The 16,168-nt window shown below is 41.1% G+C and overlaps 1 protein-coding gene across 2 annotated transcripts in view; it reads left to right on the top strand.

Moving 5' to 3' along the window:
• Positions 1-16,168, top strand: part of DOCK10 (dedicator of cytokinesis 10) — a 262,692-nt gene that overhangs the window by 108,443 nt on the left and 138,081 nt on the right. For both annotated transcript variants that reach the window (XM_058533107.1, XM_058533108.1), the window contains exon 2: positions 8,973-9,092. In XM_058533107.1, coding sequence (XP_058389090.1) covers positions 8,973-9,092 — 120 coding nt within the window. The remainder of the gene's footprint in view (positions 1-8,972; positions 9,093-16,168) is intronic.

The following is a 16,168-nucleotide window of genomic DNA, read 5'->3' as shown; positions in this document are numbered from 1 at the left end:
ATTTAGGTTCTCCTATGTTGGGTGCATGGATATTTACAAGTGTTATATCCTCTTGTTGGATTGTTCTCTTTGTCATTATGTAGTGCCCTTCTTTGTCTCTTGTCACAGTTTTTGTTTTAAAGTCTATTATCTGATATAAGTATTGCTATCCCTGCTTTCTTTTCCTTGCCGTTTGCATGGAGTATATTTTTCCATCCTTTCACTTTCAGTTTGTGAGTGTCTTTAGTCTGAAGTGTGTTTCTTGTATGCAGCATATATATGGGTCTTGTTTTTTATTCAGTCAGCCACACTATGTCTTTTGATTGGAGCATTTAGTCTATTGACATTTAAAGTAGCTATTGATAAGTACCTACTTATTGCCATTTTGTTACTTTTTTTCTGTGTGTTTTAGTAGTTCTTCTCTGTTCCTTTCTTCTTCTCTTGCTCTCTTCCCTTGTGATTTCATAGCTTTCCTTAGTATTACGTTTGGATTCCTTTCTCTTAATTTTTTGTGTATTTATTATAAATTTCTAGTACTTCCCTCACCCCACATTTTGTTTTTGATATCATATTTAACCTGTTTTGTGTTTGTGTATCCCTTAACCTCTTATCATGGAAATAGATAATTTTAGTACTTTTGTCTTTTGACCTTCATATTAGCTTCATAGGTGGTTGATCTGCTACCTTTATTGTATATTTGCCTTTACCAGTGATTTTTTTTCTTTGATGATTTTCTTATTCCTATTTGTGGTCTTTTCTTTTCCACTTAAATAAGTCTCTTTAACATTTCTTTAAGGCTGGTTTATTGATGATAAACTCTTTTAGTTTTTGCTTGTCTGGGAAACTCTTTATCTCTCCTTCCACTCTGAATGATAAGCTTGCTGGGTAGAGTGTTCATGGCTGTAGGATTTTTCCTTTCAGCACTTTGAATATGTCATCCCAATCCCTTCTAGCTGTGATGTTTCTGCTGAGAAACTAGCTGATAGTCTTATGGGATTTCCTTTGTATGTAACTTGTTGCCTTTCTCTTGCAGCTTTTAGGATTCTCTCTTTATCTTTAATTCTTGACATTTTAATTATAATTTGTTTTGATGTGGGCCTCTTTGGGTTCATCTTGTTTGTTGCTCTCTTTGCTTCCTGTACCTGGATGTCTGTTTCCTTCCTTAGGTTAAGAAAGTTTACAGCTATTATTTCTTCAAATAGGTTCTGTGCCCCTTTGTCTCTCTCTTCTCCTCCCAGGACACCTCTAATATGGATGTTAGTACACTTGATGTTGTCCCAGAGTTCCCTTAGACTGTCCTTGTTCTTCTTAATTCTTTTCTTTTTTCTGTTCAGTGTGAGTGATTTCCTCTACTCTTTTGTCCAGCTCACTGATCCATTCATCTGTGTCGTCTACTGTGTTGTTGATTCCCTCTAGGGAATTTTTCATTTCCATTATTATATTCTTCAGTTCTGATTGCTTCTTTTTTATATTTTCCAATTCTTTGCTGAAGTTCTCACTGTGTTCCTCTATTCTTCTCCCAAGATCAGTGAGCATCCTTATGATTATTAGTTTATACCATTTATCAGGTAGATTATTTATCTCTGTTTAATTTACTTCTTTTTCTGAAGATTTGTCCTGTTCCCATATTTGGAACATATTCTTTTGCCTCCTCACTTTACCTGTTTCTCTGTGCTTATGTCTATGTATCAGGTAGATCAGCTACATCTCCCAATCTTAGAGATGTGGTCTTAGATAAGAGATGCCTTATGAGGCCCAGCAGTGTACTTATGTCTTGTCACCAGTTCCAACTGTTGCAGGAGTGTCCCTTGTGTGGGATACATGTGCCCTTCTGTTGTGGTTGGGTTTGCAGCTGCTATGGTCACTTTAGTCACTTTATTGGGTTGGGTGGGAGGGGCCCAGCACAGCTGGCTGCAAGGTCTAATAGCACACACCTGCTGCTGTTTTGCTGTTAAGTCAGGTCCCCAGCATGGCTGGTTGCTAGGCTCAGGGACTTACAACTGCTGTAGGCCTCTGGCCTGCGAGGCTGTTGTCACCTCTCTCAGGAGCACAGCTGGGTGGAGCTGGCCACAGGCATGGCAGCACACAATCATTTCAGGTGTTAGAAGGTGGGCTGGACCCCCTATGTGGCTGTTTGAGAAGGCCAGCAGCACTAGTTGGCTGCAGCTGAAAAGCCCTACCACCTGTGGGCCCACACACCCTGTCAACACAGTCTTGCCCCATGCACATGTGCCGGCCTGCTGAGGAGGGCCACTTGCCCCACCGCAGAGGTCCGACATGCTCCACCAATGCAGGCCCACCCCTCACGCATGCCCTGCCCCGTGGAGGCAGACCCACATAGGTCTGTGGGCCCACAAGTTCCCTGCAGGCTTGCTTGTGGGTAGGGCCAGTCCCTAGGGTGGGTGGCCTGCCCTGGCTGAGCTAGATTAAATCAGTGCTCTAGTGGGCAGGGCAAAACCCTTCACTAACAGGCCAGGGGAAGAAATCCAATGGTATCTGCCAGCGTCTGTGTCAGCACACCTGTACTAGGTAACGATAATGGCTGCTGCCAATGTCTCAGTCCCTAGGAAGGTAGTCCTGGGCTGCCTCCTGCCTTTCTGAGATGCATTCAGAGCTTATCAAGTGAGTCTCTTTTACCAAAGGACTACGCAGCTTTCTTTCTGGTGATTTTGTGTTGGTTTCTAGAATGGATGAATTTGTGCAAGAGGCTTTTCTTTCTCTTATATTCAATAGCTTTTCTGGTGATATTCCCCTTTCATATTTTTTCTTAATGCTGAGGAAGATTCTCCCTGAGCTAACATCTGGCACCAATCTTCCTCTATTTTGTATGTGGGTCACCACCACAGCATGGCTGCCAACAAATGGTGTAAGTCTGTGCCTGGGAACTGAACGCTGGCTGCCGAAGTGGAGTGCACTGAACTTAACCATAGGCCACGGGGCCAGGCCCCCTCCCTACTGATTTTAATAGCCAGCAAAGCCAGGTATTACGACATTCATCTTGGTTGTGCTGAATTCAAAGGCTGATATTGGGGCATAGCTCTCTCCCTCAGATCTCCCGTTCCTCCAGGAAAAGCTTCATAATTTAAGATTGCTCCCAGCCATGAAGCACTCTGGCTAGAATGTGGTTTCTTTCCTCAGCAGAAAGGTACGTCTGCCTCTTCCACCTCTGTCAGTGTTGTCCCTTGTTGTGGGGGTTCTTTTTATCCAGTTTCCAGTTCTCTCTCAGAGGTAATTGTTCCACAGGTAGTTGTAAATTTGTTGTGTCCATGGGAGGAGGTGAGTTCAGAGTCCTCCTACACTGCCATCTTCCCAGCAATCCTCCAAAAAACTCAGTTTTTTTTTCTGAGGGAGATTCACCCTGAGATAATGGCTGTTGCCTATTTTCCTCTTATTTTTCCCTTTTTTTTTTTTTTTGCTTGAGGAAGATTTGTCCTGAGCGAACATCTGTGCCAATCTTCCTCTATTTTGTATATGGGTCACCACCATGGCTGACAAGTGGTGTAGGTCTGCACGCGGGGTCCAAACCCATGAACCCGGGCCGCTGAAGCAGAGCGTGCTGAACTTAAGCACTATGCCACATGGCCGGCCCCCAAAAAACTCAGTTTTAATGGGCATGTACTATTTCTTAGAATGGATGTGCCATAATTTCCTAATCATTCCTTATCCTCCATGATTTCTTGTGTCCCATTTTTTAGCTGGCCTTGTCCTTCAGGTCTTACCACCCTCTAGAGATCTATGTATTCTGGATTCAAACTCTAATGTCATAATATGTGTGAATCTAGAACCATTGTCAAGAAGAGCTTGACCTTCTTTCCTCCTGAGGTAGTGCCTTTTGTCTTTCCTTTTGTCCCCATGCTTGCCATCTTGGTCATGGACCTCAGCGTCCTCATGTTTTCCCAAAAAAGCCAATCACATGCAAAACGTTGTAAGTTTAACTACTTTTACTGAAAAATTGAAGGGTTATAAGGAGGAATCGTGGCATGTACTGCACAATTATTCATTGATTTATTCCAACCCTTATCCCCTTTTCAATGCCCTTCCCAAAACCCGTTATAGCACTAAGCCTTTCTCCACTACATACAATTCTTTGAAAAATATAAACCACATTTTTTGAGCAACAGCTCTGATGTCTTCACTTTTGGGGTACAGACTCCACCAGCCTGCCTGTCTTTCTTATCCCTTTTGGATACAGGTGAATATGTTTTCTCCATCTTATTACGGAGATAATGTTGCAAAGACATCCTTGTAGAAATCTTAAATTATATATGTGATTATTTCTTTAAAATAGAGTCCCAGGAAAGGAATTCCTGGATGAAATGATATAAACTTATTTACTCAGCAAATATTCATTGAGTGCCTACTATTTACTCTTTGTACACATTAAATTTATAATGCAAATGCTTTAAATCCATGACAAGTGAAAATTTAAAACTCACAGCCTTTATCTACTTAACACTTATGTAATGAGTATTATGGGTGTGGTGCTGTTCTAAGAGCATAATAAATATTTCCTCATTTAATCCTATGCCATAGCTCCTACTAAGATGTCCATTTTACAGATGGGGAGCCTAAGGCGCAGAGATTCTAATTAACATGGCCAAAGTTCCAGAGCCCATAAGTGGCAATGCCCTTTTACTTTAGATTTCCCTAAAACAAGTCTGGGTAGTCTAGGTCATATCTTAGTTAGATTGTACTTCTATATTCTGGAGAGAGGTCTAGGATTATAATTTAATCATTTAATTTTTCACTGTTACCTGCTTCAAGTAATTATTTCTTCACCCATTTGATTTTGAATTATAATTATGAAAATAATTCAGATCTTTGTAATGGCCTACTATGTACCTGAAGTTAGAGTCTTTAGGTAAGACATGGACAATCTACTTGCTTCAAACCAATTAAACGGCTCTTGACAGCCCTGGTTATTACCAAGATGGCAGGTTCACCAACTCCAAGACTTAGATATTGTGTTGGCATTCTAGGAGAAGTTGTGGAATAAGAGGAGGGGAAGAAAACATTTGTTTTTATGACAGGAGCCCATTCTTCTGCTGTGAAGTTGAATTGGAGGAGAGCTGTGAATTTGGGGAAGTAGATCAAACAAATCTCTTAATACTAAATGAGAAGAATAGGGCCTGTTGCCACTGTGGTGCAACACCAACTCTGCTGCATAATAACAGGTACTGGTGGGTGCCTTTTCCTATGCCTGGAGTGATTTTAGAATAGCTACTGAAATTCATTACTCATTTGAGAGAAAGAGAATAAGAGTAAAAAGCGCTATAAAAATCCAATCCAATTCAGGGTATTCTTGGCACATGCCTTATCCCAGTTGGTGCATTTCCACAAGAAAGAGGCACATTAAATTCAGGAGGGACAATCCAACCATTGTAAAGCTGTAAATCAATGCTGCTCACTTGCCAGTTTCACTCAACGTCTCTACAAGGAGCAGTAGTGAGAAATTAACTGATCCCACCATACTTGTATACGTCTGTCTCTTTGACCAAAACACTGAGCGTATAGCTCTCTTGCTCCAGAGAGAACTACTTGTTGTGTAGCCTGGATTCTGACCATCACAGATGCATAAAGCATCGCTGGCAAGCATTACCAAACTCTAGGCTCTAGGTGCTATGGAATACATCATTATTATTTTCATTATTAAACTTCATAGCCACAAAATTATGAAACATTGAATATTTTGAATGTTACACATTGATTAACAAATTCCCTAGAAAGGTAGACTCTTACCTGTATATCCCCCCAGAAATCAAAACTTAATAAATTATATGAAGCAGATCAAGCAGGGTTTGCAGCCCCATGTCAAAATAACCTCAGTGCAACATTTTAAATGGGAAGGTTTAATAAATGTCATTCATTGATTGGTTGCTATGTCATAGCCTGAAATGAATAAATAAAAATATACCTTCCAACAGATGCTTACAGGCTATGCCTTTTATTGGTTATATTAAGGAGAGTTCAGGATTTAGTTTTCCTATGGTTTTATTAATAACCTGTGACTTGTGAGCTCTGGTTTTTCTATTGTACTCATTTAGATGAGATTAATTTTAGGTGAAGTGTGGGCCTTAGTAAAACATCTTCTTTGAAGGTCTTCAGCTTGTTTATTAATGCTCAAGTTTGCAACTAATGGGAGATAAAATTAAAAAGATAGTGAGAACAAGATTGTGGAAGGACTCTTAAAACAGCCTTCTGTCATTTGCCTTTAAACCTATACATTGCAACACACTTTAAGCCACACTCTCACACTCCTATTCACGTTGGTGCGAGGATGGGGGAGAAGAGGGAAAGTGTTAATAGCCACATCGCGGGCTGTTGGTACATGAGTACTGAAGGGTGTCATATACTTAAGCTGAAGAAACAGCAAGAGAAAGGGATGTAACCAATCAAATCTATGGCAGAGATGAGAGCTTCCTGACAGCTTTCCAATACATTCGGGGTTTTTTGCTACATTTCATACACAAGCACAATTTTAGAAAAAATAAAGAAATTTCAGAAAAAGCCAAGTGTTTCAGACTTGAAGGCCTGGTGGAGCAGCTAGTAATATAAATGTGTGACTTTGCAGGGTAAGAGGTAATAGACAAGAACTACTGAGGTGTGTAGATGAACTGGAGTGAAATACAGTGGTCCCCCCTTATCGCAGTTTCGCTTTCCGCGGTTTCAGTTACCTGTGGTCAACAGCAGTACAAAAATATTAAATAGAAAATTCCAGAAATAAACATTTTCCTAAGTTTTAAATTGCACGCCGTTCTGAGTAGTGTGATGAAATCTCTCACCATCTGGCTCCATCCCACCTGATGTGAATCATCTCTTTGTCCAGCGGATTCACGCTGTATCCGCTACCCTCCCGTTAGTCACTTAGTAGCCATCTTGGTTATCAGATATGGCAGTGCTTGTGTTCAAGTAACCCTTATTTTACTTAATAATGGTCCTAAAAGGCTAGAGTAGTGATGCTGGCAATTTGAATATGCGAAGAGAAGCTGTAAAATGCTTCTTTTAAGTGAAAAGGTGAAAGTTCTCAACTTAATAAAGAAAGAAAAAATTGTATGCTGAGGTTGCTAAGATCTACATTAGGAATAAATCTATCCATGAAATTGTGAAGAAGGAAAAAGAAATTGGACTAGTTTTGCTGTCACATCTCAAATACATATGTATAGGAAAAAATACAGTCTATATAGGGTTTGGTACTATCCAAGGTTTCAGGCATCCCCTTGGGGGTCTTGGAATGTATCCCCTCGAATAAGTGGGAACTACTGTACCACTACTTAAAGACATTGAAAGCCAACTAAATATAAAATAAAATAAATGTTTGAGCCAAATCAAACGTCTAGAGGCTGCGTTTGCCTCTTGAGCTATCAATTTGTGATCCTTGGGATTAACCTTTGCCTGGGAAAATAAGGAATTGGAGCTTAAAATAAGTCTAGATAGAATAATCATATCAAAAGGACAGGGATTCTAGAAGAACTTTTTTTTAAACTACTCATATCATGCCCAGTGGCTCTGTATCTCCTACTTCAAAATACTGAACTTTTCACAGCTCTTTCACTAAATAGATTATGTAGGGTGGCCAAATTTCTTCTTTTCTCTAAATATTGCATGGAGTCCTGTATTTTTATTTGCTAAATCTAGCAATCTTACTTGAAGGCCCTTCCACAGAGAATATTCACCTTACATGGTCCTCAGTTTACTTAAGCATTTGTAAAGTGGGTTTGTTCTTGTTTTGTTTTGTTTCAATACAAAAAGTACATGGAAATCCTTGTTACTGGCCCACTATATTACATTTTGTTTTGTTTTATTTTTTTATATTTGGAAAATCATCAAAATAAACATTGACTGGTACTCTGAGGGGCCCATTAACAATTATTAAAACGTCAATGACAGTTTCTAGAGCTTTAGCAGCAGACATCTTCCAAAGAAGTACTTAGAAATCAAAGCTAAATCTGTGTGCTTTACAGAGTGGGGATGGGTGAGGTTGGCGGGAAACCGTCTGTTATGTCATTGACTTGAAAAAGAACAAAAAGTTTTTTCCATTTACGAGATTACTTCAGCATCCAAATTTCATGGTGACCACTCCAACTGCCAGGAGCCCCCAAATAATTCAGACAACCATCCCTTTTCATTTACTTACATAAACACTGCATCAAAGGACTGGGGAACCAGATTGTGTCCTTGGTTTTCTGTTTTGGAATGTTTTATTCTTTATTCGGGGTTCCATCTTTCTCACACTGTGAATTTTGTGGACTAAACACGTCAACCCTATAATGAAACAATCACACCTTCTCCCACTGGCATTTATCTTCTTGGCGCTGTGGGCGGCTTCCTTGAAGAAGGTGCCTTTCCTCTTGGCTTCAAGATTTTAACGCAGTGTGATTGTCTGGCTATCTTTCAGACTCTTCTCAGTTTTCACCACACTGCATCCATAATGGTTGTGTCGTTCAGTTCTATTAGAGAATTACCCAGCTTCTCTCTATAGTGGCACAGAGCCAAGCAATTAATCCTGACACAGAATCCGTGCTTCAGGACAACTAAGACAGCCTGTGATACTTTGATTGCTAGGGGGCCAACATTTTAAAATAGACCCAAGTAGTCCTCACAAGGAAGTATCTAATTCAGCAAAAATGATGATCATCATCATAATACTAGAGCAAATAAGCAGAAGGCCTTTCTTCACATTGACAAAGATCAAGTTTACATAAACATCTAGTCTACAGATGTGTTAGGGCTGAATACCGTGAGCTTTGGGGATTCAGTCTGAACAGTTTGAATTACTGAGCGAGATGTCAAGTGTTTCAGGATCTTATTATTTCAGATCTGGAAGTAGTAGTACTGTGGATTTGCCCTAAATGCCTGGAGTCTCTGTGACTCCACTGGAAAGGTTGCATGATGTCAAAGCCTTGGCAATACTAAGAAATGAAATCCAACCACGCGCTGAGAAGAAGCAAGATTGTATGTGTCAGTGGTTAATATCATATTTTCTTTTTCTACAGCAGGAAAAGCCCAGGCTTCTCGAGCCTTTGGATTATGAAACTGTCATTGAAGAACTTGAAAAGACCTATCGAGATGATCCCCTTCGAGATCTCCTATTCTTCCCCAGTGACGACTTTTCCGTAAGTGGTGCTTTTCAAGCCATCTCAGTTGAGGAGGGCCCCACAGGGTGACCCTCCCAAACTGGGTCACTATCTTCCCTTGTAGATTCGGGGAGCTCAGCGCTCTTCCTGTGGCTACCCTCCATCATAGTCATTGCCACAGGAGTCCACATCCAGCAACAGAAGGTGCCCAAGGACATCCCAAAGTTGGAAGATTGGGGGCTCAGTGACACAGTGGCTACTTGGGATTGAGAGTGGCACTGTGTTCTCGCCATTATCTGGGTTTCTAACCACTGCCTTACCTGGCCTCACAGAGCACTTCCTCCCTCATGCTATTTCTAACTGAAAGACTCCAAGCAACTGAAACCAACCAATGGCAAAGGCGGGAATCTCTTGGCACAAAGAAGCAATCTTAAAAATCACCTCATGGGCTGGCCCAGTGGCATAGTGGTTAAGTTGGAGAGCTCTGCTTTGGTGGCCCAGGGTTCGCAGGTTCGGATCCCGCATGCAGGCCTATGCACTGCTTGTCAAGCCATGCTGTGGTGGCGTCCCATATAAAGTAGAGGAAGAAGGGCATGGATGTTAGCCCAGGGCCAATCTTCTTCAGCAAAAAGAGGAGGATTGGCAATGGATGTTAGCTCAGGGCTAATCTTCCTCACACACACACAAAAAATCACCCTTAATCCTGGTTGTCCTTGATAAGGAAATGTGGAGGCTTGGGGGCAAAGAAAGGTAGGCAAGCCCATCTTCATGGAAAGATTTGCAATCTGAGATATCTCCCCTTTAGGACAATGCTCACTGGCACACTCCTGAGGGTGGTAGAGAGAATGAGTAAAACAAAAATTCGTGGGCCAGCATGGTGGCATAGCGCTTAAGTTCCCACTTCCTGCTTCGGTGGCCTGGGGTTCACCGGTTCGGATCCTGGGCGCGGACCTACTCACTGCTCATCGAGCCACACAGAGGCGGCATCCCACAGAGAAGAACTAGAAGGACCTACAACTAGGATATACAACTATTTACTGGGGCTTTGGGGAGAAAAAAGAAAAAGAGGAAGATTGGCAACAGATGTTAGCTCAGGGCCAATCTTCAAAAAAAAGGGAAACAGAAAATTCGCTTTGGAGACAAACACAAGTCAAGTTATCGATGATGAGTACCCACATGTCCAAACATTCCATTGATAGTCATCTTAAACATTTTTCAATTGTTGGTAAATATCTAACTATCTAAACAGAGACGTCAGTGAACAGGTGGTAACGCTTCCTGTGTTTTCCTAAAAGAAAGGTACTGTCAGACATCACAGAAGCCAGCATCTTGAAGCAGATGAAAAGGTAGCTAAGGGTAACCCTGTGATATAGCCACTGTCCTTGGAATCCCCTGTCGAGAAGCTGGGGCCTCAGTGCCCACACTTCCTCGAATAGTCTCAACCTTCTATTCCCTCTCTTACCTTTGGGGCAGATCTGGCTTCTGGCTTCTAAAGGGTTAATTTTTTTCACCTTCCTCCCTGGATTAATAAAAAAGAAAGTATATGGAAGTGAATAATTTTCTCTTGCAAGTACCAAGACTGATGGAAGAAAGTAGACAGATTTGTAGGTAGGAAAAAAGAAACTTCCAATCTGATTTTCAGATTTTTAAATGGCTCCCACTTGAGTGTTTGACGCTGAGAGAGACTTTATCTCCTGCAGAAATCTCCTTTCTGTGGTTGGACCATGCCATCAGGGCTTGAACTGCAAGCACAAAGTTGAAGCACGTCTTATTTTTTTGATTCCACATCCTCATTTTCTTTCAGACTGAAGGTAAATTTTGATGAACAGCCTCTTTCTGTCAAACAACATACAAAAAACTTGAAACTTGGAGTACCTTTTCTTCTAGCTCTGTTGTTTAGAAATATGTCAAAAATATGTTCCCCCAGCTCAAGAAGAGAACGGAGGCGTATAGATGGGATGTACATTTGCACTGAATTTGAATTCATTTTTTGGCATCTTTCCACACTCATTTAAGTTCAAGACTGCCTCTTTAGTGTATGACCTTTGCCATCCTTAATGGTGTAAACAGCATATGATACCATACTTCTTTATTTTCCCCATGTGAACATTCCAATGAATACACTGAATTCTTTTATCCTCTGCTTGCTTAAAACACTTCTGTGCCTCCCCTGATCTCTCATTGCCTTCAAAATGAAAGGCAAACACCTTAGTATTGTCCTAGAGCCTCTCCAAGATCTGGTCCTTGGCCATTTCTCAAGGCCGTAGTCTTCCCTCCTCTCCCTCTCCCTCACTCCGCCTCCACCATACACAGTCATCTTCATTCCCAACTGTAGTAAAATACTAGCATAGTTCTGAACATACTATTCTTACCCCTCAGACTGTTTCCTTCCTTTATTCATTTAACAAATTTATCATCTATAATCCTGAATGTTAGGCATTAATCTCAAAATGAGAAAACAGCACTGATTATCCAGAAATGACCTCGTTTTCATGAAACTTACCTTTTGGCCTAAGGAGTCAGGCAAAAAGTAAACAAACAAGTTAACAAGATAATTTGAATAAAGACCAGATCTATGAAGAAGATAAAACAAGGCCCTCTAATAGAAACTGAGTAGGGGAAGAATTAAGTTGGATTGGATGGTCAAGGAGAGAGCCTCCGAGGAGGTGACATTTGAGCTGAGTTCTGAATTCCCAAGGAGGACCAACCATGCTATGACCTGGGGAAGGAAGGAATGTTTCAGGCTGAAGGAAAAGCTGTTACAAAGGCCCTGGAGAGCTCTGAGATTGAAGAGTGGGATGGCTGGACAGAGAGTGGTAAGAGACGAGGTCAGGCAAGGACAAGAGAAGGCAAATGCAAGTGGTAAGTCACTGGAGTGTTTCAAGAAGGGGGACAAATGACCTGGTGTATATTTAGGTACATTAACATTATTATTAAAAGCTCATCTGGCCTCTGCGTGGAGAGCATATCACAGAGTGTAGAGGAAGCTGGGAGACCAGCTGGGAGAGTAGCTCCCAATTAGTAGGTGACATTTGATGCCACCTAGTCCCTATTATCAGAAAATGTCGTATCAGACAAACAGGTAAATTTTCATTTGCATTAAGCACCCAACAAACAAAAGGACAACGTTGAATAATAGCATTACCACATAAAGTTGCCAGTTTTTGAACAAAATTCAGATGGATTATTTTCCTTCTTTCCTGCTCTACAGAGTGAGGGTTGACCAACTATGTCCCATGGGTGGCCTGCTGCCTGTTTTTGTATGTCCTCTGAACTAGGAATGGTTCTTATGTTTTTGTTTTTGTTTGTTTTACATTACTCTGTTTGATTTTCTTCTTTGAACTAGTTAAATAGTTGAAAGGAAAAAAAAAGAATATTTTGTAACCCATGAAAATTATCTGAAATTCAGATTTTGGTATCCATAGTCAAGTTTTACTTGAACACCGTGGTGCCCATTCATTCACTTATTGTCAGTGGCTGCTTTCGTGATACAACTACAGAGTTGCAACAGAGGTGCAGTACTTGCAGCCAAGATAGAAGGGCCTAAAAGATTTACTATCTGACCCTTTACAGAAAAAATTTGGAGATCCGTGCTATACAGTACAACCACATTCGTTTTTGGGGGTTTTTCCTCTCCCTTTGTATGGAGTAAAGACCCTTCCTTAAATGTCCTCTGCTGCTGTGTGCTCCATCCACAGCCTGTGTCTCATTTCAGGGGAGTTGCTTACCAACAGCAAGCCTCCTGTTCACCTGGCTAGAGTGTTATTTCCCAAGCTCATCCTTGAGCCATGGGTAAGGATTCTCTGGGATGTGCCCACTCACCCAATGGGAAGTGGTCATAGAATGACCATTCCAATCCCAAGGCATCATAGACTGGAAGGAGGGGAGCAGCTCCAAATTCCCCAGCCTCTCTCCAAACGTCCTTAGCTCAGTTGTGCCCTACAGATTGGAGACTCCAGCTCGCTTCTGTTTCCTCGTTACCAAGCACCCACACTTGCAGCAGACATGATTCATTACGTGGTTTGTTTAATCAATATTTATTCAGCACCCACAAGGCGCTGAATATAGAACAGCACTTCCGAGACGAGTGCAATGACAAGAAAAGCAAAAGCCCTGTGTTTAAGGAGCATGTGCCCTAATATGGATGAAAAATAAAGTTAATTAAGAATGCTGATGACTAAGAAAGATAAAGAAACAGGGGCTTCATCTGGTCCTTGATACCCTTTAAAGGAGATTATTTTTTACCAAGGCAGCATCCTACATTGTTTCTCTCTATTCACACTGCTGGCCCAAGCCATCCTCATCCTTTTTTGCCTGGATCGCCAGAAGTGGTCTTCTTGTTTCCTCCTTTGCCCTGCTTTGATTCATTTAAAGGAAGCTTTTAGAATATAAATCAGATAATGCCATCCTCTAGCTAAACCTTCTAGTGGTTTCCCACTGCCTTGTGAGTCAGATCCAACTCCTTGCCATTGTCCCTGTCATCTGGTTCCTGATGACCTCTGAACCCTGATCTCTTAGGCTTGTTTCCCTTGGTCATGACATGGATACCCAGCGTTCTTTGTGTTCCCTGAACTTCCAAGCTCGACCCCTCTGTAGGGTCTCTGTGCTCTCTGCACAGCTGGTTCCTGCTTTTCATTCATGATTCAGTTCAAATGCTTCCTCTCCAAAGAAGCATCCTCCTTGACTTCCAGCCTACATGACCCACTCCCATCTGTGTTACTCTATCGGATCACCCTCTTTGCTTCTCTTTAGAGCACTTATCTAGAAAGATCTAGAATGATCTTGGTTTGCTTTTTCACTCCCCTGTCACTTGTTTCTCACCTTCAAACAGGTAACCTCAAACAGGACAGGGATGTCTTCTGTCTTGATCATTGCGAGACCCCAGCAGCTAGAGCAGCACTTGACACAAAGCAGATGGAAAATGAATATTTGTTTCATGAATTATCTTTCATCTAGAAACATCTAGGTTATCATTTCAGAATATAACTTTAATCGTTTGAGTATCTTTAGGAACCAAACGACCACTCTGAAATGAAATTTGAGAATAAAGCGAATGAAGTAGTTGGCTTTGCTTGATGATGAGGAAAGTAATCATTAGTATGATCCTTTCCTCTTTGACACAACTCAACGTATCACCTTAGAAAAACAGCACTGAGCTCATGATCCCCTTCTCCAGAGGCTCATTCCATCTGGTACAGTGCCTGGCACATAGCCGCTATCAACAAAGACTCATTTCCTACCTGTAACACTTAATGTACTTATTCACTTGCTTTCTGTTACTAGTCAAGGAAAAAATCAATTCATATGTGCATTTCAAGTACCCAACACAATGTCTGGCTCATGGGCATTCAATAAAGATTGTTGAACATTGAATTAAAATCATCTTCTTCCAGGTTAAGGGGCTAAAGTAGAAGCATTTCCTTGTCTTGGCACACCAGGTAGCAACTATTCCTCCTGATGCGTGGGTGCTGGGAGCAGGCAGCATGATCTGTACTATTTGCATCATCATGATTCACTAGGAATAAGCAGTCTAGGTGCATTTGTTAACTCATTCATTTCAAAAACATGTACTCCTTCAATAATTATGTTTGCTACTCTTGTTTTTCTCATCTTTCTTTTTGGAACTGATAGTAATAGAAACTTAACACCAAAAAGTAAAGAACTTAGTCACCAAATCGTGGCTTAGTAAAATAGGGAAGGAGAGTAAGGAAGGAAAATCAGAGCTGAAGAACAGTTTGAAGGACACACTGAATCATATTGTAGAGTGATTCACTTGAAGGAGAGACTGATAGAAATTTGCAGAACAAAAAGTGAGAAAGCCGGAAATGAGTTTCTTGCTGAGCGAAAGATACAGAAAGCCTGAGGTGGAATCATTTCTGGGAAGAACAAAACCTTACGTAAGAAAGTTCAGAGGTCGGAAGGCTGGCAATACTGCACGCTGTGGGAAGGCCACCCAACCACCTGTATTTCAGTACTGCCCACACCAGTAAAACTATGCTGTTTCAATTCAGCGTCATGGCCCACCTTCTGGGAGCTAAGCTATATATATATAGGGCACCAATATGAACAAGAAGCAGTGCATACACTTGAGACGTTAGACTTTCCACACCAGGCAGTGCCATTTTCAAAGTCAAAGGTCTGTGTTGCACACCTGAAATAGCCTGTCAAGAGATTTTCATGATCTTCTCAAATCACTTCTTCATATCAGTAGTTCAGAATTAGTGTCTCGGTGATCTCCAATGCATCCTCTGATTTTCATTGGCTTACTATTAATACTGAGTGAATCGTGATTTCTTAACATACCAATGGCTTGTAGTATGGCTTTTCATAGTATGTTTTTAGCTGTAAAAAGCAGCTGGTGTATGGGGACTTCCAGACTAAACCACATGGGTCATTTTGTGAGAGGAAGCAGACAGACTTTAATATCTTTTCAATTGGAAAGCAGAAAGGTCATGAGTTTTTATTTTTTTCTTCTTCCTTCCCTTGCTGAGACACAGCCTAACATTTTATAGGAATCTCAATCTCTTTTTAATCCTTGGCTTCTGAGCCCAAAAAGCAGGCTTTTTGTCTGAGCCCAAAAAGCAGGCTTACAGTTGCGAAAACACTGTAATTGCCGTTTAAAAGCTAAGTAATAGTCCTTGTCAAACTAGGTTATTTCTAAGCTGTAATATTCCTCTCGTTTACAAGATAATGAAGCTGAGACTCGGAAAGGCTCTTGTTCAAGAACGTTGAGTAGCTGTGAGGACAGAAATCAAACATAAGAACCTTGATTTTTACCATTAGAGTTTCTGTCTAAACAGCATGCTTGTGGTCAGCTGCTTCTTAGAAAAATAAGGTGCAGAACCTGGAGGAAATAGTAACTCCCTGAATCCCACAGTGAGTGGTGCCATTAGAAAATTGGTACGGTGGTGAAGCAAGTCTAGAGTGCTTATTTCCATTCAGTAAGAATATGTGGAGATTGCTGTGGGCTCAGTCGTACTAGGAGTATCTGTCCACATAAAGACTTGTACACGAATGTTCATAGCAGCATTATTCCTAATAGCCCAAAAGTGGAAACAACCCAAATGTCCATCAACTGATTAATGGATAAACAAATGCGGTATATCCATGCAATA

Source organism: Diceros bicornis, chromosome 37 (assembly GCF_020826845.1).
Source record: "Diceros bicornis minor isolate mBicDic1 chromosome 37, mDicBic1.mat.cur, whole genome shotgun sequence".
Taxonomy (NCBI): domain Eukaryota; kingdom Metazoa; phylum Chordata; class Mammalia; order Perissodactyla; family Rhinocerotidae; genus Diceros; species Diceros bicornis.
Note: the sequence above shows the minus strand (reverse complement) of the source record. Positions and strands in the feature narration are given on the sequence as shown.